The following is a 22,096-nucleotide window of genomic DNA, read 5'->3' as shown; positions in this document are numbered from 1 at the left end:
GAGGAATAACTGAGTGCAGGACAGATTTCCTCAGTTTGAAAGACATACCGATATCAGAAAGACAATATGCATACTCAAAGTAAATGCAGAACTATCTATTTCAGAATCCAAATAGGTTCAACAGGCTGACAGGCTTAGCAGAAAAAAGCTAGATTCTTAAAATTTAATTTTAGCAAATAAAATTGAGACTTGCTACTATTACTAGGGATCAAAACCAAATCTTACTTCGGGGTTTGATGCACTTCTGACCACCAGTTGTAGTTGGTATAATTGACAAGAAGCAGGATTTGACACCAGAGGAGAACTAAAGAAGGATGTGTGGGAATCATGGACTGAACAAGGTCACTCAAACTTTCAAGAGTATAGAAACTACCATCAGATCCATCTCCTGTAAAAAGTCTGGTGGCTGCAGCTGTGATTCTTCTAAACATCCCTGAAAACAATAAAAGCATGTTAGAGTAACTATGCTCTAGTCTGAATTCTGAAGTTTTAAAATTATTCAGGTTACTTTGAGAATACAAATCCTGTTTCATAACCCACTACCATTCCTGAAAGATATATCCTAAGTAGTTTTACAAATGTAAGGCAAGTCATGGAGTTTGCCCAAGAGCAGTGTGTAAATCAGTAATGACCAGCTTGCAGACTCTAAATAACGCTTTAGATAGGTTTCGTTACAATTCTAGTCTATTGACTTTTTCTGTCATGCATCAAAAAGTATATATGATACATGAAAACCTTTACCAAACTTAAAATTGTTATTTATCAACCAGAATTTTGGTTGGTTTTTTGTTTGTTTGCTTGCTTTGTTTATAAAGTAAAACACTGACGTTCTAATTAAGAATCATGCTGTAACTACTATTCTACATACTAAGGAAGATTGCTTACAAGTATCCTACTTCAGATGATGGTTTCCCAAATACATTTAGTTGAAACTAAACTGATACCCTTCCATCCAAATTCTGAAATGCAAAGGTAAACATTTTTACTTGAAGAAAAGCCATCACTCTTCATACTGAACACTCTGCAGAAAAGGTGAATTTTGCTTTCTGACTTGCTGATTCTGTATTCATATACCAAAATGATGGGTGGGAAAACAAGGAAAATGGACAAATTTAAAGCTGTCTAAAGGTACAGGACTTTTTGAGTTTCTATACAAAGATAAGATCAGGGGAAAAAAGATTTCTTCAGAACCACTTAGAAACCAAAAGCTAACCAGAATAATACAGGAGATCTGCAGCGTTCCTTGCTTGCCTTGCCAGATATACAGAAAAATGAAGCTATAAATTCCACAGCCATATGGACCAGTTTAAGCTGCCCCCAGGACCGATAAATACACAATGTAAATAGCAAAGAATGGGAAAAATAACTGAAATCTCAGGTTCCACTTATTAGCAAACCAGTGCTATTAGCATTCCAGCTTCCTGCATTTTGCAGTAATTGCACCATCTAGTGACTTTCAACTGTCATGAAAGCCACTGTATGCTAATCTTTTCACTTTGTCTATACCTTTTGTATCTACTAACTTCAAAATAGCTCACTGAAAATGTTCATTTCTAATCTGGTAGCTTCCTATAGTAGAATACATAGGAGTCAGCAATGCTCACATTTTGAAAAAACTGTAATGGGTGAGAAGACAAGACATCCAAGTAGAATAATGGTTAAAAATGACAGAACACCTTAGTCTATGTCACCAGAGACAAGTCACTATAAGCTGCACCTGTAGTTAGGAGAATATAACTTAAAAGAGAAAATAATTATAGAAGTTTTAACTGAACAAAAGTATTACAAAACCAGGCACTTAAGCCTAAACCTGAAAGAAAATGCTACAACATGAAAATACAGCCCAGGTGTCTGAACAACTTTCCTTCTACTGTTATAAGGTAGCCACATTACTACTAGTTCTTAAGACCTGATTTGTAGTCTTAGATTAAATTCATTTCTAGACATCCTGCAATACACATATCCCAGTGCTCTGCATGAGTATTTTAATATTTCATTTTAATTTTGCATGAAAATTTCTACATAGTTCACAGAATCACAGAATCATCAAGGTTGGAAAAGACCTTGTAGATCATCCAGTCCAACCATTAACCTCACACTGACAGTTCCCAACTACACCATATCCCTCAGCGCTATGTCAACACAACTCTTAAACACCTCCAGGGATGGGGACTCCACCACCTCCCTGCGCAGCCCATTCCAATGTCCAACACCACATTCTGTAAAGAAATGCTTCCTAATATCCAGTCTAAACCTTCCCTGGTGCAACTTGAGGCCATTCCCTCTTGTCCTATCGCTTATTACTTGGTTAAAGAGACTCATCCCCAGCTCTCTGCAACCTCCTTTCAGGTAGTTGTAGAGGGTGATGAGGTCTCCCCTCAGCCTCCTCTTCTCCAGGCTGAACAACCCCAGTTCCCTCAGCCACTCCTCATATGACATGTGCTCCAGACCCTTCACCAGCTTCGTTGCCCTTCTCTGGACACACTCGAGTCATTCAATGTCCTTTTTGTAGTGAGGGGCCCAAAACCGAACACAGTAATCGAGGTGCGGCCTCACCAGTGCCAAGTACAGGGGTAAGATCACTTCCCTGTCCCTGCTGGCCACAATATTCCTGATACAAGCCAGGATGCCATTGGCCTTCTTGGCCACCTGGGCACACTGCTGGCTCATGTTCAGCCGGCTGTCAATCAATACCCCCAGGTCCTTCTCTGACTGGCAAAGACTCACAGTTCCTGGCAAGACTCACAGTGCAGCCTAGAAGCCACTTGCTTCAGAAGAACTAGCTGAGCCTTCCCTTCCCATTATCCCCAGCTTCCACTGTGGAAGAACCCACTTCCCGGATTTCAATCACCAGCTTGATTTTCTGATTTCACTGGTCCTGGCTTGACACCATTTAATCACTTACACCAGATCTCCCTGGATAAGTAACTTGTTATAATATTTGTTTCAAGTATTTCTCCATAACAGAAATTAATAGTACACTTAGTTATTATTGTAACAGACAAATGGGAAAAATAAAACTATCACTCACTACATCCAGAGTCCTGTGCCCTAAAGCAGGCTTAAAACAAAGATCAAGAAAGGCTCTGATAACTATCATCATATTTTGTGCCTCTTTATGCACAGTCCTGGAGTCTTTGCAGCAACAACCTAGGTTTGGAGAACTTCATAGCTTAAACCAAAGCTCTCTTCTGACAAGTCAAAAGACAAAGCATCATCCAACCACAGCTGCTCAAACTCTCACAACATAATTCAAATGGCTTCCCATTCACTTTTCTACCTGTTACTGTCACTGAAGACTAGGAGGAGTAAAGCCACTGCATGTTAAATCAAGGCAATGCAGAAGCTTTGAGCTTTGATAGAGAACCAGCTGAAGACCCACAACACTTCCATCAGCACTTTATTTATTTTAAATCTACAGTAGTTATGTTTGCAAGAAGCAGCTGGTAGCAATGTCAGGAACAGAACTAAGATTTTTTTTCTCAAGAAAGGACTTCACATCTGAACTCTGGAGAAAGAGCTTAGAAAGAAAAAAGATTAGAGGTTGTTGGGATACAACAGAGCACAGAATCATGTTAAAGGTCTAACAACAGTATTCTCTGTGCACTTGTTTTGTTATTCACATCTGCTAAGTAGTGAAGTACTGTAACTCCCACTTTACAGAAGAGGCCATGGAATGCAGGGTTCCTTGTCCCATATCTGTAAGGAAGTCTATCAAGAACCAGGGACTTGTGACAAGAACTTTTAAATTGCAGCCAAATACTGTAATCCAAGGTTGGATTTCAGCTGCAGGCTGAAAATCAGAAGGCAAAAAGGACAGTCATAGTAAAGAAAGAATAAAAGAAAGGGAAGACAAAGCCACTATTAGGAAAATAAGACTATGGAATCAGGCTAAGGACTAAGGAATTAACAAAGGGCCTGAGACTGAGTGTCTAGCAGAAGATACCTAAGGCAGAATTCCCAAACCTGAAGAAAGGAGCTCAAGACCAGCTAGCTGGAACAGTACTACCCTTCCTACTTTTCTGGCTTTGGTTTTGTGATTTTTTTGGTTTTGTGGTTTTGGGGTTTTTTTAATATTTTTATTAATTATGACAAATAACAGGAACCTACCTTGTCATGAGTCTGAACCAGTGGTCTCTAACTCAGTATTTTAAGCCTGGCCATACCTACCAACCTCCAAATTGAGAAAAACCATGAGAAATACAGTCACAAATTTGGAAGGCTTTGCATTTTTGGACTAGAAAATTTTAGACAGTTAATAGTAGAGATGAAAAGTCGCTAGTTATATTTTGTTCCACACAGACAGAAGAAATGTGAAAAACATGCCCTGCATGCACGAGCACAAAGTTTGGGAGGTTCTTTATACTGAGTAGGATAGAATGTCTTCAGCACCTTCAGGTGCTAAAGGATCTCAGTAGTTCAATGCATTCAACAGTTGTCTCGGAACTGAAAAACCACCCTGGCACTGCATGCTACAGCACAAAGCAATGTTTAAAGTATTACCTGATTTGAAGATATGTATTAAGCACATAAGCAGTGTGCCCAGCTCCTGGCAGTAGAAAGTATGTTGCTGCTCATTCATGTCCACTTTCAACTGTTTTGTGACAATATCTTCCAATAGAATGCCAACCAGTTGTAATAAAAACCTTGAAAAACCATGTATACAATCAACAGAGAAACTATCAATGCAACATCTTTCAGAATACGATGAGGTTTACCCATGGAACTCAGTAAGTTTGTAAAATAACATATGAAGTCCTTGTCCATTCATCCTAAATAGGATGCTAAGTTAAATGCTACAGAACAGGTTGACTTAGAACAAATACGATGCTATAGGTATGAAGAGATTATCACAAGCACTTCAATAATTACATATTGGATCTGAGTTAGTTACTCATCAGCTGAAGTCGTGATAGCATGCATACACCAGCCCACCTCACTTACACAGCAAACATTCAAAATGCTATAGTGTCTTTATAGCAATTTGCAATGAGCTAAAAACACACCATGACAGTTATCACAACTCAGCTGAGGACTAACTCAGCAAGTCACAGTAATCCAGCTGCTTACAGCCTTATCTATCCGTACTCTACCACGCAGGTTCCATATCAAACCTCTGGCCAGGGAAAAAAATAAAAAACCAAAAGAAACACCAAAAAGGGCATCCTTGCTCCTGGCCATAATGGTCCCTCAACTCACTCCTGTTGAACATAAGGTCACATAAAGGGAGCCCAGAAGCCCTTTTTCCCCCTCTACCTATCACCCTCACAGTGAGTTGATAGAAATAAAATGCTGTTTCTTATTAATATGTGAGTAAAAAGTTCATATTTTCTTAAACAAATTCCCACCACACTAAAACATAATGCCTTAATGACAAACATTACATCAACATAATACCATTGCCATCTCTCCATGCTTCTTTTGGCTGAAGTTTGTCACTCTCCGAGGACATCAGCATGGGAAGCTAACTAGACAAAACCAGCTCTTTAAAAACAGGAAATAAAGAGCAGGACTACCTTAATACATTTGAATCCATCTGCTATGAAGATTCTAGTACAGAACCTGGGCATCTACTAAGGGAATGGCTCATCCTCCAGTCCCCGCACAGGAAAGGGATAACCAGTTAAGTTTTTGAACCTGATTTTAGTAAGTCCAGGATTTACCCATTTTAACAAATCCATTAGGTCCTTCACTTGTCTAGACAAGACGTATCAGAACAGTCCAAAGTCCCTACTACAAACTGCCCATCTCCTCCGTTTTACTATCTCATTATTCCTTTCTCCACAAACATTCCTCCCATATCAAATTAAGAGACTTAATTCCTCAGATAAAAGTTTTATACATGTGTACATATTGCACAATATATTTGTGATTTCTCAGAAATCTTAATCTTTCCCCTAAGTTATTCAAAAGACAACATACCTAGAAAATGTCTCTTCAGGCAGATACTTAGCCTGTTTAAGCTCAGTATGATCCTCTGGTGTGGATATGTTATTTTCTCCATGTCTCAGTCTGTTAATTGATTGACATGAAATCAAATATGGTGAGAAGGAAAGCTCTTGTATACGGGATAGAACGATGTCTTCTGTTGACTGCGAGATCAGAACTCTAAGGATAGCTAAAATTCCAGAAATCCATAGCTGGACGGTGCTCACTGATGCCTAACACAAACACAAAAAAATGCAGAAGACTGAATACTTTTGAAGTTAAACAACACAACATAGGAATATAGTAAAAAAAATTAACGCTTTCATTAACTGTTGTACAAAATCAGACACTTTTGAGAATGGAGCAAGCAGGAAATAACTTCTATGTTCAGGTCTTTCCAAAATGCTATTCTTAGAGTAACTGTCAAGCTTAGATTTACTCTGTTAAACAATCTCTCAACTATAAAACCGGTACTAATACTTACCTAAGAAAAATGTCATTTACCTATTAAATTGCATTCTAATTTACTATAACAGTATGTTTCTTTACATTCCTGATCCTCAAAATACAAAATGAATGTAAGTAATCCATAAGCAGAATGTTCCTGTATAAAGTGCTCCCAGCTGGTAAATAGAATTAGTTCTAGCCAATTCTTTCCTAAAATCTGCTACAGGTACTTTAACACCACATTGCAAATTAAGAAGGAGAAACACATGCTCTTTTGTTTTGCATGAAAAACACCAGATTCTCTCTTCTCTGGAAACAATTGCTTACCATTGTTTTAGGAGTAACAAACATACTCCTTAAAAGCATGTCCACAGGGCGGAGGGATGAAGGAGCCAAAATTTCAAACAAAGTGTTCAATACTCCCAGAGCATCATGAGAGTCTATATGCATCTGTAAAAGAAACACACAAACCTAATTTGTAACTAAGCACTAAAGGTAACTGCAGCACAAAATGTTTTAAACATTTCTGTGACAACCTGCATGTAATAAAACTGTCCTTAACAGTACACAGTTTAAAGCAACCAAAAAGCTATGAAAGGTAAACTGAGGTTTCATTGCAGGCCTTCCTACATAGGAGTTTTGAGACAAAAATCTACCACATGAAATCCAATATACATACCACATATTTTATTAGGAGAAATATGCCATATTCAGAATGAGACCAAAAGACTGACTTGTCATAAAATGCAAAAGCTTTTCTCCTCCCTGCACATCCTACCAGCTATATTTACAGAGTAATGCTGGTCGCGAATAAACTTAAGCAGATAACTAGGAGGAAAAAAACATCCTAAACATCAGAAAAGCGAACATCTACAATGGTATTACACTGCAGCAACAGAGGTATGACACCTTCTTTGATCAGTTTTTTAGATAAATTATAAAACAATCAACTGCAAACAGCAAAGGACTGGACTTGAAATCTAGATGACCCTGTCTCGCCTAAATAATTTGATAGTTGAGCACGTGCACAGACTCATACAAAACAAAGGCAATTTCTATTTGCCAGCATTTTAGCTTTGCTCAAAAACTGTTGTCTGAACCACAGTAACCATCCCCCAAACCAGGAGATCTCCTCATGGGAATGGGGATCTGCCATCGTGGAGTAAAGAACATTAAGGACACAGTTTCACTAGTTTTACTTTTAATCCTTGAAGTAAGTGTTTCTAATTCCAGAAAAGCTGTATCAAAGACAAGTCCTCTGTCGGTTAGGGAGCAGCACTGAGGGGGAAAAAAGAAAAAAAAAAAAAAATAATAATCTTTCTCCTAGCAGGAGTTTTCTTTTCTTCCCAGATACAAAGGGCCTACTCTCCATCCCCAGTGTGCAGTCCAGTGAAAGAGACATGCACACACTGGAAGGAATCCAGCAGAAAGTCATACAGATGGTTACAGGGTTGGAGCATCTGTTGTGCAAGAGGCAGCTGAGATTGTTCAGCCTGGAGAAGGCTCAAGGGGGGACCTTTATCAGTGTGTACAAGTATCTGACCAGGAGAAGTGGGGGGAGGAGATGACACAAGCACAGAAAAAAGAGCCAGAATCTTTTCAGTGGTATCCAGTACCAGAATGAAAGGCAATAAGCACAAGCTGAAGTACAGGAAATTCCATTTAAATACAGTTTTTATTTATTTATTTTCCACCTGTGAGGATGCTCAGACACTGGAAGAGGTTGCCCAGAGAGGTTATGGAGGCTCCATCCTTGGAGACTGTTAAAACTTGACCGGACATGGTCCTAAGTAACCTGCTCCAGTAGACCCTGCTTTGAGGGGAAGACAGTATCTAGAGGTCCATTTCAGCCTCAATTATTCCATGATTCTGTGATTTATCACAGCAGTTTCAGACTATGTCTTTTCATCCTCCTCACTAAGAAAAAATGCAACTAGACACACTGCAGTTACGAAAAAATAATTCTGACATTCTACAAGTGTGGGAGAATCGTCACACCATTTAATAAGTGCTCTGATATAATCGTGTATGTAAGAAAAGTAGAACGAGCATCATCTGGAAACAGTCTCGAAGATATTGCACATACGTCATACATTTAAATGTGACTGTCATCACTTCAAAGACTTAGTTTACCCTACAGTAATTGTTTTTCCAGATGTGACAACCACACTTTTAAGAAAATCTGTCTTTACATAAAGAACCAAAACAACCCCACAACACCCAAAGCCATTTTGGTACATACATTATAACAATTATTTTAGATGGCTATAGATTAAGAAAAATTGTATAACAACCTGTTGTTTTGCAAGCATTGGGAGAATAATGTCAGCTATTTGCCGGGACAATCTTTTCCATTTGTCTTCATTTTCCTTATGACACTGTTGCAATACTAGGATGAACATTTCTAGCACCTGAAAAAAAAATCCAAAAAGAATGCAAGTAAACACCCACACTAACAGGAAACATTCAAGTAATACCATAGTCGGAAAAATATTTACTGTTTCATTCACCTGCCATAAAGCAAAAGGAAAAGAAAACCCACATGAGAAATCATACAATATTTTTAAAACTCAATTTTCAGGTTAAAAGCTTGTTCTTAATTATGACTTTTTTTAAAAAAAAAGAATTTTCCAGTTACTTTTATAAAACAGGTGGAAAAAAGCTCTCTCAGTCCTTTTAAAATGGCATTTGTCAAAAGACTACTCAAACAACTGGAAAGGGGATAATAAATCTAAAAGCTGCATCACATACTCAACATAAAGGGGAAGAAGGAAAAGAGCAATTTCCCACATGTATACTCTTTCTTTACTCTAACTCAAATAAAGTTTAAATTTGGTCAAGGAAACAGAATAGACATTTTTATGGAGCTCATTCACCTGAAATATGTCACTTCCATATAAAAGTGTATAGGTGAGCATATAATGGAGCACACCAACAGGAAGGATCACTCTAGTAGCTGAATGCGTTATTGGTTTGAGGGTTATAGAGACCATACTTTCAAGGATAGACAGGCCAAAGACACAGGAAGCAGGAATGTTAATATATGGACTGTGAAGCAGAACAGAAGAATCTGGTTCACAAAACTGGTTAGACAGACAACTTGTAAAAGAAATTCAAGTAGTTCAAATTCAGAAACGCAGACAATTAAAGAGAAGAGATCACCAGATGACTTTCTTCCTAAAAAGTTTTCTCATGAGACAGACAGGAGCCATTTTGGGCTGAATTATATGAGTTCTGAGGCTCCATGGATGGTGGCTACAGTTGTCACAGAAAAAAGTTAGAAGTTGAAGCTCCTGGAGCCTCTCAGATTACAGGAACACCACTGCAGATCATCCATCCCAGCCACAGCCAGGGATCAACAGAACTGCCCAGGGGTTGGTTTATACATACTGCACCAGCAGAACAGGACATAAGAACTACAAATGGGATGGCGTGGGAAGAGCAGTGCATGGGTGGTCTTTAATAGGTTAAGTGTGTCAGAAGGGGATCTGCTAGCAATTGCAGTACCTTATGTAACACAAAGTTATTCACTATTTCACATCATGTGTCTACAGAGTGTCATTTCATATAGTTATATTAGTCATTTTATGATTATAAAACTACAAATTCAAAAGAAAATGTGGATACACAAAATTACCCTAATCTGAACATGCAGTTCTAGCAAATTATTTTGACAAGATGTACTGCCTTTTCTTCCAACTATTCTCAGAAAATACATTGCTTACATTAGCATACACTAGAATTGCATTTTCACATGATGAAAGGAAAAGCACATTAAGTTTGTTAAGCACCCGAATAAGCAATAAGATCTCATGTTAATTATGTCACTTCTCTGAAAATTACTTTTATGTTTTTCTTTTAAACAAAGTATATTGAAGAAAGTCATTCTTATACTCCTACAAGGCAGAAACATGTTTTCCAAATCCATGAGGTCTGGGACAAAGTAGTAAGTGCTAACAACCATCTAACTACTAGTTTCATTACCTTATTCAAATAATTCGTATTTCAAAATGTTATTGAAGGTATTGCGATTGTAGAGCAACACCTAAATCATCTCTATGCAGCATGTTTCCTACTTATAATCCTGTCCTCTCTTCCACTTTTACCCCTGTTCTTTTAAATTTCTTGAATCCTAATTTATTACAACTCTTATACTAACCTTCTGTTTATTCAATCTGCAACACAACCAAGATCGTGATCCTAATTGGAGCTTTTCAGTGCTTTGTTACCTAGGCTTGACAATAAAATCCCAGAGATATGTTACTTGACCTGAAATACTGATTTGTAGTGCAGAACCTTTCCCCTACCCCCAAAAATCTTTGCATACTCTCTCTGTAAGGAAAAATCACAGAGTCCAGCTATTCAAGTTTTGTACAGAAAATCATTAATACTGCCTGAAGCATTTTTAGGAGCCAAAGCAGTGCTACCCTTTTATAGACCGTAAACAGGGACACTTTGTCCTCCTCTCTTACCTGATGGTACTGAATAAGTCTCAGTAGCATTGACACTACCACCTCCTTTTGTGTCTCCAACTCTTTTCCAGCATCAGCTTTATTTGTTCCTCTTAACACAAAGAGATCATGAACAATGGGTTGCAGAGCTGGTATTGCTGAAATGAGATTTATTTGTTTGTTTTAACATGAGACAAGCCACTCTTGAACAGTGTTTTCTTGTTCCAACAGTTCAGCTACTAAAAATAAACTGTGCTTTAGTTTATTAAAGGTTTTACCCATCCCTAAAAAAAACACCAAAACAGACCCCAAACTTATCACACATAATGATGTCTATCTTTTTACTTCTAGTAGAAAATTTATATTATGGACACATTTGCCCATTCTCATAGAGCTAAACCAGATATTTTTTATAAAGTATTTCACAGCAGAATCACTGGCAAGTATGACAGAGATGCTTCTACTTAAAGGCTTAAAGGGAAAGGAAAGGGGACTAAAAATTAAAATCAAGCCTTTAAAGTACTGCTATGTTGTGAACTTATTACCTAATAAAGTTTCAAATAAAAGCTTTGTTGCTATTATGTGCGACGCAAAATATGGGGTAGCAGTGTTAGTAGGGTACAATAAACTTCCTGAAAGAATTAAATGAGACTTATTTGATGTATTAAAAATTTCCAAGCTAGTGACTTCTGGAGCATTCAGTATGATTACAGTTTTCTATAGCTTAGTATTCAATACTGTTTTTATTGCTGAACTACTACTATTAGTTCTGGTGCTTTTTTTTTTTCCCCTCTTTTTTTTTTTAATTACCATGTGTAACAGCTTTCCTCCCACTGGCCATGATACCATCACACAGCTGAATGATCTTAGGAATTCCAATTATCTGTTTGGAATGATACCTCTCATAAGACAGCAACACCAGGAAAAAAAATATATTAGGAATAATTGCTTCAGACTCCCTGAAAACAAAAAATTAAAAATGTCAAGTTTGAATTGCACAACTCTGTTCAGTAAAGTGAATCTTTTTACAGTAAGATTATTTTTATAGCAATGTGTTGTTCTGCTTTCATAGAGTATTACTGCAATTTTTGTGCCCTGCTCTTTACTCTGTTTTTTTTTTTCCCCCAAGGGATGTCTTTCAAGCTTTGACCATTATACAGTTGCTAATATTATAACATACTACCTAATGCACATGACACACATTGGAGTATTTCTGTAGGAGATCCAACCACTTATCTCCTCACACAAACTCAAGAGCGAGAAAAACCAGAAAGAGCTGACAATAAAAATTAAACTGCATTGCTTATGATCTATAAGGTATTATACAAAATGTACCAGGTGATCACAATACATATACTGATTCACACTGAATCCACAACAGGAAGAAGTAGCTCTCCCTTCAGCAGCTGAATGCTAGCAATGAAGGGCCGATTCCTGAAAGCACAGCTTTTGGGGTGGGTGGGCAGGGAATGGGACAGGGGTGACCCAAAGGAATGGTTTTACAACACCAAATGGAGAAACTGAACAATATAGTTTAAGATTATTTTTTTGCATGCTACTTCCTGACTTCTTCAGACACATGGAACCTAAACCATCTGGAAGGTCTACCACTGGAGCCAGAGAATAAAAAAGCACATTGCCCAAAAGGTAACACTTCCTTTTTCCATAAGGCAGAAATAACCAGCAAAACTACTCACTACATGCTTCAGTATAAGACACTGTTCAAAGGATCTTTGCTAATTTCGTACCTGAACTGTCCTACTTCAATGTATTCAAACTGCTTTAGCACAAATCCAATAAACACCTAAAGAGAGAACAAAGTGTACAACAGATACAGAGACATTAATTCCCATTTGAAATCATTTTCACAGAGTTATAGAAGTGCATGTTTTGGAAAAATAGAAATGAAAGACAGGCACTGAAAATCAGTTATAGTTCATTCTAATACATTATGAAGTGTTCTACAGTTCTAACTCTGCAGTTACAGAAGATCTTGAGAATCTTACTGGTATTAGGGCTTATTACAGTTTGCATGAACTTATGCCACATTTATCTATAGTTTATATATTTTAAAGTATAGCTTTCACTCTCACTCATGGTAGCACACACTATCTGAGGCATTACAGTCGAGAAGTTAAGAAAGTACCAAAACTCTCGCTCTAAACCAAGATAAAATCCAAGGTATTCATGCACTGAAAAGATTTATCTATGAACTTACAGGAAAGTTATGTAATGCAACTCATACTAGTTTATAAACCCAAAAATACTTTAATAAGACACTTGTAAACAAAACACTTAAATTTTATTTTATGTTACAAATTTACTGCTTATATGGACAACCACACAGGCTACTATATTTGCCACTAGCTTCCCCTCACCATTAAAATCAAGTAACAGTTGTCAACCATGATGCTCACTATCAGTTGTATAGAAGTCCATACTCTCAATACAGAAAGAAGATATTTCCATCTGTAAGTGAAACTTTATTTAACAACACTGATTGTACTGTCCACATCCTCTTATACCTAAAGTCAATCTGATGAACTGTTCTTAAGCAGTTGTTGCAGAGCTTAGAAAGTATTTCATATGCAATAGAAAGCCAGAAATCTGAAGCTCTTTGGGGGTGTGGAACTGAGTCTCACACCCTCCTTTAAATCTTGTTTTCACCTATAGTACAAGAATGGATTGTCGCAAGTATTTTCGCTACAAATATTATGCCTGCTGGTGAGATCCCTGTATTACAGATTTGCAATAATGGTAAGGTACCAACCTGATCTGAATCCAGAAGACAGTAGTTAACTCGTAGCTGAACCAGTTGAGCAAGCAAGTCTAGAACTTGTCTCTGCAGCTGTACTGATGTTGTTGTAGTATATTGTTTCAATGCTTTTATGACAAGGGGTTCAAATAAACGAATGTGATTGTGAATAGCATTCTGTAATAGAGAGATTTTAAAGTAATCTAACATCTGAACAGGTCTCCGATTATAAAGCTTAATTTGGTTTTGAAAGGAGGAAAAACGTTTTAAATCTAAGGTACAGCTCTTTCAGGAGTACACAGATACAAGTACCTTATCAGCACGGTGTTTTGTTGCACTGGTAATGCTAGTTTTCAGCTGTGTAGAAACTTTTTGCAACACATCAAACCATCTGTCATGAAAAAAACCAAAAAAACCCCATACACATTAAAAAATGGAGGGACAAACACACTCTCTTTAGATGCACACTGTTCTACCAATGCCAACTTTTCTTTATCTACTTGACTGTTTAAAGAATCTTAGTAAAACAAAAGAGTAACAGAGAGAACCTACAGTACACTTTGATCAGATCGCATCAATTTGTGGACAAAATAATCTAGTAGAAAAAGAATTTCTGGTCTTTGCTTAGTCATCCTTCTGCCTTTTCTTTAAGACTACTGACTATTTGCTATAATTAGCAAATTAATGAAACAGTTTTGAATACAAGCATTTACAACTATTATACTTTTAAAGAAACTTAAGTGATATCCATTTTAATGATTTAGTTTTGATTGGGAAAACACATCAGTGATAATCAACACAGTGTTGCATACAGGATCTCACTATCAAAACTTAAGTCTACAAGAAATAAATAATACATAATACCGTAATTTCAAGTTACTTAGCTCCCCTGAGATACTTGCATATGAAAAACAATAAAAAGAGATTCTATTTCAAGTTAACGTTATACCATAAGGGAAGAAATTTACCCCGAAGCATCGTGTTCCTGCTCAGCCTGAACCATGTTCCTTAGACTGGCATCAGCAAGGGCCTGTGTAAAATGTGTGTATGGTGCCATGAAGCAATAATGATAGAGACCAGGTCTCAAATTGGAAGAACCTAGACGTTGAGCTTTGCCTTGAGCTTTGTTCGGGTTTGAAGACAAACCATCATACTGAGAAGCCAGATTTGTCCCAAACAATGTTTTCAGTAACTAGAGAAGAAAATTGGAAGGGAAAAAAAAAGTTAACATTTCAGGAAGAAAACCACACTTGACTACTCATCCTCCCAAAGGACTTAAGAGGAAAGGTCAAAGTGCAAACTGTGGATCATGCAGTCAAATACAAGATGACAGAAAAAAGCTGCAAAAAAACCCAAACCCAAGCCACACCTCACCCAAAAATATATGATTGGTTTTGCAACTGAAGCTATTTCTATAGGACAACTCAAAATAGTCAACTAAAGCTTGCCTCCCACCAAAATTAAGCTTTGATGACTTGAACCCAAATGTTTAACTGGAAGCCTTCAAGAAATTCATCAGTAAGGCAGTTCTTCGCTTTCCAGGTTTTTGATGTAGTTAACTAGCTGCAGAACACATTAGGGAGAGTAGGAAACAAACTTGTTTTCTGAGCATTAGCTAAAATAGTTCTTTGCATTGGAAGCAGTTCAAGAAGAAACTGTATTATTCAGATGGTAGCAAGTTTCAGAACAAGACATGAAAATTAAAGAAAACATACTCTGTTTGTTCCAACTGGGCTACAGTTTCCTCACACTGCTTCCCTTAAAATGTCCAGTCTCAGTATCCAACTGATAACCACAGGACATGAGGATTAACCTTCCAGTAACACACAAAAAATTACCTCCTTACCTGCTGTACACAAACTGTTGCCATTGTTGGTTCTCTGTTGAAACATGATTTTAGGTATCCCAAAATTTCTTCTACACACTAGAAAACGAGAAAAACAAGTGCACCTAATTGCATTTTTCTTCATTATATAAAGCACTACCATGAAAACTGGACGGTTGTTTTTTTTTACTAAGTAAAACTACACTAATTTAAGGGAAGTCCTGGAAGTATGTAAAGACATAAAAAAGCAAGATCTGCCTCCTAGTCTTAAAATATCACAATGCCTAACACCACAGTTAAGGAGAAAAATATCAAGATGCAGGAGAGGAAGGAGAGGAGTGTGCCTTCTGACGTTTTGTATATTTAACATGAGCATATTTAAACATACTAGTATAGTAAGAAAGACTGAAGGAAAACCATTTTGCTGGAAAGAAAAACCTCCACATGAAATTTTAACAGTAAAAAAATTACTCCAGTTTTCAACAGCAGCAGTTTAACCCAGAACTTTAGCACTTTACTCAACATTGTGGCAGGACAACGCTTCTAGGACTACTGTCTTTCTCAACAGTACCGATTTTAAGATCAGTGATATGCGCTTTTCCCCAGTAAGGGCCACAGATATTGGACAATTTAACTACAAAAGAAAAAATACAAAAATATTATACCTTTCCAATGTCTTGAAGAGTAGCAAGTTCCAAGATTTGAGACAGAACATCTAAGGCAGACCGTAAGAAACATCCAAACTTTTCATTACTGTTCTGGAGATCCAAAGTAACCTGGTCCCAGAAAATAAAAACACATTTTCTTAACAGTTACTTGACGTGGAGATAAAATTACAGAACAAAGTGGGTATTGACACAAAATAATTTTTTTACCTAAAATTTCAGCACAGTTCAATCAACACCACTGACAGCTTAGACTCCCTTATGAATTACTGGAAAGGCAGGACTTCATTTTGACTAAGAAAATGAAAGGGATCTTCTAGCTTGAGGAAGTTACAGTATCCTGTAGGCCCTAGGAAGGGCCTAGGATGTGAACAAGTAATGCAGAAGGGATAACGTATTCCTCAGAATCACAGTAGGTGTAACAAGAATACGCCCCATAAGTGTACAAATCAGATCACCAAGCCTCTAGGGAATGCATCTTCTATTACCTGAACTAATAAGAAAAAAGCCTACTCATCCTGGAATAAACTGCTGGAAGAACAGACATTGGGATCCATTCAGCACTACCAAGCCAGCAAAGGGTCATTTAGTACCAGCTTTAGTGATAGCAGAGAAACAAGCAATAGGGTGACAATGCCTAACAGGGGGTTTTGTTTTGTTGTTTTTATTGGTGGTGGCTGTGATTTTTAAGTGGGGGTTTTTTGTGTGGATAAACTGTTACACAGGCAAACAAGTGAGTCTTGATACAAGCAGAGCCATGCTTAAAAGAAAGACAAAGTGATTGCACAACCACATTCTAATTCAATCCAACGATATCGTGTAGTACCTTATAATTAGCATGGGTTGCCTTCAAGACATCGTATAACTTCAGATATGATGGAAGATGATAAAAGCTTCCTACTGAAGAAGATTTACTTGTTGGAACAGGTCCAGGAGCATCAGTTTGCCTAGTAGCTTAAAAGTATATCACAGATTAGCACAACATACTTTTTCTAGGGTGCTCATGACGTACATACTCAATATACCATACTTGAATTAGACAGCATGAATTTTTTCTATCCGCATTCATATTTTAAACTGCAAAAACACATGCAGTACAACTAGAAAATGAACTAGCATTCCAGGAAACTAGCCCTCTGAGGTAAGAGAAATTAACCCAGAGGGCTTATTATTGAAGTGCAAGTACAATTTACTAAACAGAATTAACACCCATTTCCTTCATTCATTACTAAGAAAAAAGTCTTCAAGATTCAGAATCTTGTTTCCAAGAGCAAGGTAAGTTACTCCTGCCAAAAGTTGCAAAGCAAATTTCAAACTTCTTTTAAGCAAAAAACACACAAAAATTACTTCTTAATTTTAGTCAATAGCTGAGTAGATTCAGAAAAACAGTGAGGTAAAGGAAGTACCTTGCTTCTGAAAAGTACAGTCAATTTTCATAAAAACCAAAACAGCAAAGCCGCCCCCACCCACAGCTGCCTTTCCTGCAATGCAGTACTGAAAAGAACTTCTGACAGTAGGTCTGCCAGCCTTTTGAACTAAAAATTCAGAAAACAAGTTACTCAGTTTTATTTCTTCTCTCTATGCCATAACCATACTTAGGTGGGAATGGTGGGTGGGAGGGTTAATAGGAGTAAGTGTGCCTACCTGGACTCGTTTCACCACCCTTTTTAGGGCTCATTGGCACAGATGACTGTTCAACAGACTCCCTCTCTTTCCCCTTCCTTCGAATTGGACTAAGAGAAGGTGGGTTTGTGAGAGAAGGTAATGCTGCCTAGAATTAAAAGAAGCGTTATTAATTTTGTATGCACAAGTAGCTTTTTGTCCTCTACACAAATACAAGCATATTCACCTCTTGTTTAAACTCCCCTTTATTTGACTGTCAGTTAAATAAAAATGACTCAACTCTCAGGTTCAAGACATAAATTTCCTGGGTGAAAAGGAAGAAGTTTAATACATTCCCTAATTTCCTTCTCAACTTCAGCATAAGCCAGTGAGATGGAATTAGAGCTCAATAACTAAGGTTTCTTTTGATTCCAGACAAAGGAGTGTCAAAAAGATATTCTCACATTTTTAAAATATGAAGAAATTACTAATCCTAATAACATTGCCTTACAGTCACTAATCAGTCTCAAAATGTAGATGCCTCAAAAAAACAAAAGACAAACACCCAAACCCAGAAGTAACTCATATGGGCCGTTTCAGAAGTCAAAATATTTTGCAGGATATTCAAAAGATAGAAGAGCTATTTTTAGCCCCAAAAGGAGCTGAGTGCATTACAGCCAGCCAACCAACCCCAAATTCAACAGATGTTTGGCAGAGTATGCAATCCAATACTCCATTTACTATATACACTCCTCACTGAATTAATATTTCAAGCGAAGTCACCAGGAATAAAAGGTTCAATATTTAAGGTAATATTACAAGCACTGCAGAACTAAGGAGAAACCTGTTATATAGAAGAATGATATGCATGTTCTTTTCATGTAACTTGCTTTCCTACCCATAGTGGAGTCATATTATGAAGGTATTGGTTACCTGTATCAACTCTAAAATGTGGAGCCTTGAAGAGGTCTGTATCACAGCAGTATTTAATTCACACAATTTTATGTATTTATTTTTAATACATACCTTTACTGCTGGGCCAGGAGCAACATCGTCCATTACATGTGCACAAATATTAATGACCTTCAGCAGATGAGAAAAGAGCTGTTCTACTAAAGTAACAAGAGTTCGATCTGCCAGAGCCGGCCAGGGTTCCTCCTGCTTTGCAGCACCTTGATTTGAATCTTCTTCAGCACTCCAGGGATTCTTTAAGCACTTGGGAGCACTTGCTGCAATAGGAATCACATTATGTAAAGAAAAAGGAAGATATAAACTTGGAATTAAGTATCAGAAAATTGTAGAGACATATATGGTGATCATCTCTATATGAACAGAAATTCAAACAGAAAGAGAGAGCCTATATTTTCAAAACCAGTAGGTGCATAATTTTAACCAACTAATAAATGTTAATTCTTTGTACCCAGTCTGTGCTAAGCATACTGCACATTCATTTTGGCAGCTAGAGGAAATTTGCAACCTGAAGGCAGTATCTCTTCAAACCTCCTGGGTGCAAGAAGTTCCTGCTTTATTTCTTTTGCTCAATCTTGCAAGTATTTCATTGTGTGCAATCACAATAGGGTGAGATACAGGCCTCTGATGCTAATGGAAAAAATATCAGGACAATCACACTTTTTTTGTTCTGCCTTACCTGCAAGCAAGTTTCCAGTCAAAATCAAAGCATCCTGATGTGCAGAGAGGTCCAGGGGGAACCATGCTGATGAAAGGAGAGACAGGACCATGCCAGCCATTCCAATGGTGCAGCCCTTCTGAGCTTCATCTGAAGGACTTGGCTGGGAAACACTGGAAGTTTAATTTTGGAATGTCATGACTTTTTTCCCCCCTTTTGGTAAGTTGAAAGTCTTAAGAAAATTAACAGTCAAATAGATTGCTAATCTAAATTAAAAAATCAGTACTACAGAAATACACATTTAACATTCAAGCAGTACTTAAAAAGACAATTTGCAGCAGATACCTGACAGTCTTCTTGAAGACCTGTTACTTTTCTTTTTTTAAAATAGCAAATATCAAAGCTGCTAGTGACATCTACTGATAAACTGAAGAATTCTATGTTTCATTGCTAACCAGTATGGTCCTGAACTATCTCCAGTTAAAAGTCTTGCACATATGCAAGGTAGAGATGGGAGACATAAGCTGTAGTATTGCAATGTAACAAGATAGTGTTTGAAAGTGACAAGAATTAATTAAGCAATTGTAAAGATTTATGGGTGGACTCTATCCAAGACTCTTAATTTGCTGCTGCATTCCATATTTTCCTTTACAATAATTTTAAAATCAGATTTTCCCCACACAACTCAAGTTTCAAAAAGAGCAAGCAAAGATTACCAAAAGATGTTTGTCAGAATACTATGTGAATTACACACAGGATAAGGACATTGTAGAGAGGTTGGTGCTGGTCTCTTCTCACAGGTAATTAGTGACAGAACAAGAGGGAATGGCTTTAAACTGCAACAGGGGAGGTTCAGACTGGACATTAGGAAAAAAATTTTCACAGAAAGAGTGATCAGACAGTGGAATAGGCTGCCCAGGGAGGGGGTGGAGTCACCATCCCTGGATGTGTGTAAGGGTCGTTTAGATGAGATGTTGGGGGATATGGTGTAGGGGAGAACTTTGTAGAGTAGGGCTGATGGTTGGACTCCGTGATCCCAAGGGTCTTTTCCAACCTGAATGATTCTGTGATTCTGTGACTTGCATAACACTACTACTTTATTTCAAGGAAAGACTTTATGCAACCTACAAATAAAAGGGATTTCTTCAGGATTTTTTTTAATTAAAAAAATCTTCTAATGTAGCCACTCTGGTCCAATACAACTAGAGCAATTTCAGAAAATAAAATTTACACTAAGTATAGCTATTAGTTTGACAAAGCTACACAGGTAATTACAGTGCCTTCCATTTAAAAAAAAAAAAGTATTTTCATATGCAGATGTTTACTTTACATACAGTTAAGATACCCATGAATTAATCCATGTTGAGTTGTACAGATTTGGAATGCAGCAGTTCCAATAGCTTTTTAATCATAAGAACTACAATACTTAAGAGAGAAAAGAATTTTGGCAAAGTTCTCATGTTGTTATATTCTTATTACCCAGAATGATAAATGTTCACATCATTCCACAAAAATAAAGTTACAATCAAAATTAGTATGAACATAGGCCAAAAATTTCTAAAGAAGGTATTAGAGGAAAGGGCAAAGGCTATGGCATTGGATCACTGATGATTATTAGATGCATCTTAAAAATAGCATTTTTTAAGCTGGGTAGAGCAGAAGACATTGTTGCAATTCTGCATTGCTTTTATTTTCCAGCCAAGTACTGCTCATATCCTAATTTACTTCATTAGTTAAAACTGGACCTACAGCTAAAAAGACATCTTACAGAATGCATGCACAGAACATTTCACACTTACAGCCAGCAAGGGAAGAAAGAGCATGCCAACAAAAAAAGCAGCTAGGCAAGGGTTGATTTTTTGTTGTTGTTCTTGTGTTTTTGGGGTTTGTTTTGGTTTTAAAATAAGATACAACTGTGCAATAGGGTTTCAGGATACCAGAAAAGTAAAACAAGAGTAGACACATAATGACAGCAATGAAGAAAATCAACACAAATTATGTTAAATCTATTTAAAAACTGAACAGCTCCACACATGCACATACTGGTAGCTAGTAGTTAGTTTTACAGCTCCCATGTACAGCACATTGATAATCAGAGGTAGGATCAAAGCTTTAGAGCTGCAGTGACATTCTGAAGAAACTCTTCAGAATGTAAGTACTTTGGGACTATCATATATTACCCACATAACAATTATTACAGATATCTCATTTGCTATTCCCATTCAGTGTGCCAAATGGGAACAGTTTAAATGCATCTGACACTTTTATCATTATAAAAGCAATTACGAACCAGCTTCCTTTACCCACTGTTTTTCAACATAAACATGAGATCAAGGTGAAAATAATCATGTTCTGATTTAAAGAGATACTACAAGCACAATATCAAGAACATACACATTCTTTCGTAGCATGGAAAATTTTCTCCTATTACTTATTTTGATAGATGCTGACCATATGTATCTTTCTATTACAGCAGTTGCAGCTAGTCCCTATGATAATATGCTGTGGTTCCAGAGATGATAAAGTCCTTATCATGACAACCTCATGTTACACTCTTCTGTATAAAGTTCTTAAAGAACTGCCAAGATAAGCATATATATCTAAACCAGGACTTCCGATACCTAAGTGTACTTCTGTTTTGCAAACATGACTTTCAGAAGCTTGAATAACAGATGAGGGAACGTACCCACAGTGCCATCCCATGCTCCAGGTGCAGACTGGAAATGTTGTGGAGAGAAGACACAAAGCTTCACAGCAGCCAAACTGAAAAATTAACACCAAGAATTGAACCCCTTT

General features: G+C 37.2%; 1 protein-coding gene across 2 annotated transcripts in view; it reads right to left on the bottom strand.

The window, feature by feature from the left end:
* HTT (huntingtin) overlaps nucleotides 1–22,096 on the bottom strand; it is an 88,256-nt gene that overhangs the window by 33,078 nt on the left and 33,082 nt on the right. For both annotated transcript variants that reach the window (XM_074822006.1, XM_074822007.1), the window contains 18 exons: nucleotides 21,987–22,063; nucleotides 19,322–19,473; nucleotides 18,700–18,902; nucleotides 17,716–17,842; nucleotides 16,898–17,025; nucleotides 16,072–16,182; nucleotides 15,428–15,505; nucleotides 14,550–14,773; nucleotides 13,894–13,972; nucleotides 13,597–13,758; nucleotides 12,575–12,630; nucleotides 11,637–11,785; nucleotides 10,848–10,984; nucleotides 8,670–8,786; nucleotides 6,703–6,825; nucleotides 5,923–6,161; nucleotides 4,504–4,646; nucleotides 226–433 (listed from right to left, as the gene is read on the bottom strand). In XM_074822006.1, the coding sequence (XP_074678107.1) occupies nucleotides 226–433; nucleotides 4,504–4,646; nucleotides 5,923–6,161; nucleotides 6,703–6,825; nucleotides 8,670–8,786; nucleotides 10,848–10,984; nucleotides 11,637–11,785; nucleotides 12,575–12,630; nucleotides 13,597–13,758; nucleotides 13,894–13,972; nucleotides 14,550–14,773; nucleotides 15,428–15,505; nucleotides 16,072–16,182; nucleotides 16,898–17,025; nucleotides 17,716–17,842; nucleotides 18,700–18,902; nucleotides 19,322–19,473; nucleotides 21,987–22,063 (2,513 nt within the window). The remainder of the gene's footprint in view (nucleotides 1–225; nucleotides 434–4,503; nucleotides 4,647–5,922; nucleotides 6,162–6,702; nucleotides 6,826–8,669; nucleotides 8,787–10,847; nucleotides 10,985–11,636; nucleotides 11,786–12,574; nucleotides 12,631–13,596; nucleotides 13,759–13,893; nucleotides 13,973–14,549; nucleotides 14,774–15,427; nucleotides 15,506–16,071; nucleotides 16,183–16,897; nucleotides 17,026–17,715; nucleotides 17,843–18,699; nucleotides 18,903–19,321; nucleotides 19,474–21,986; nucleotides 22,064–22,096) is intronic.

Source organism: Strix aluco, chromosome 4, assembly GCF_031877795.1.
Source record: "Strix aluco isolate bStrAlu1 chromosome 4, bStrAlu1.hap1, whole genome shotgun sequence".
Classification (NCBI taxonomy): domain Eukaryota; kingdom Metazoa; phylum Chordata; class Aves; order Strigiformes; family Strigidae; genus Strix; species Strix aluco.
The sequence above is the reverse complement of the archived record's forward strand: the minus strand, read 5'-3'. Positions and strand labels throughout refer to the sequence as shown.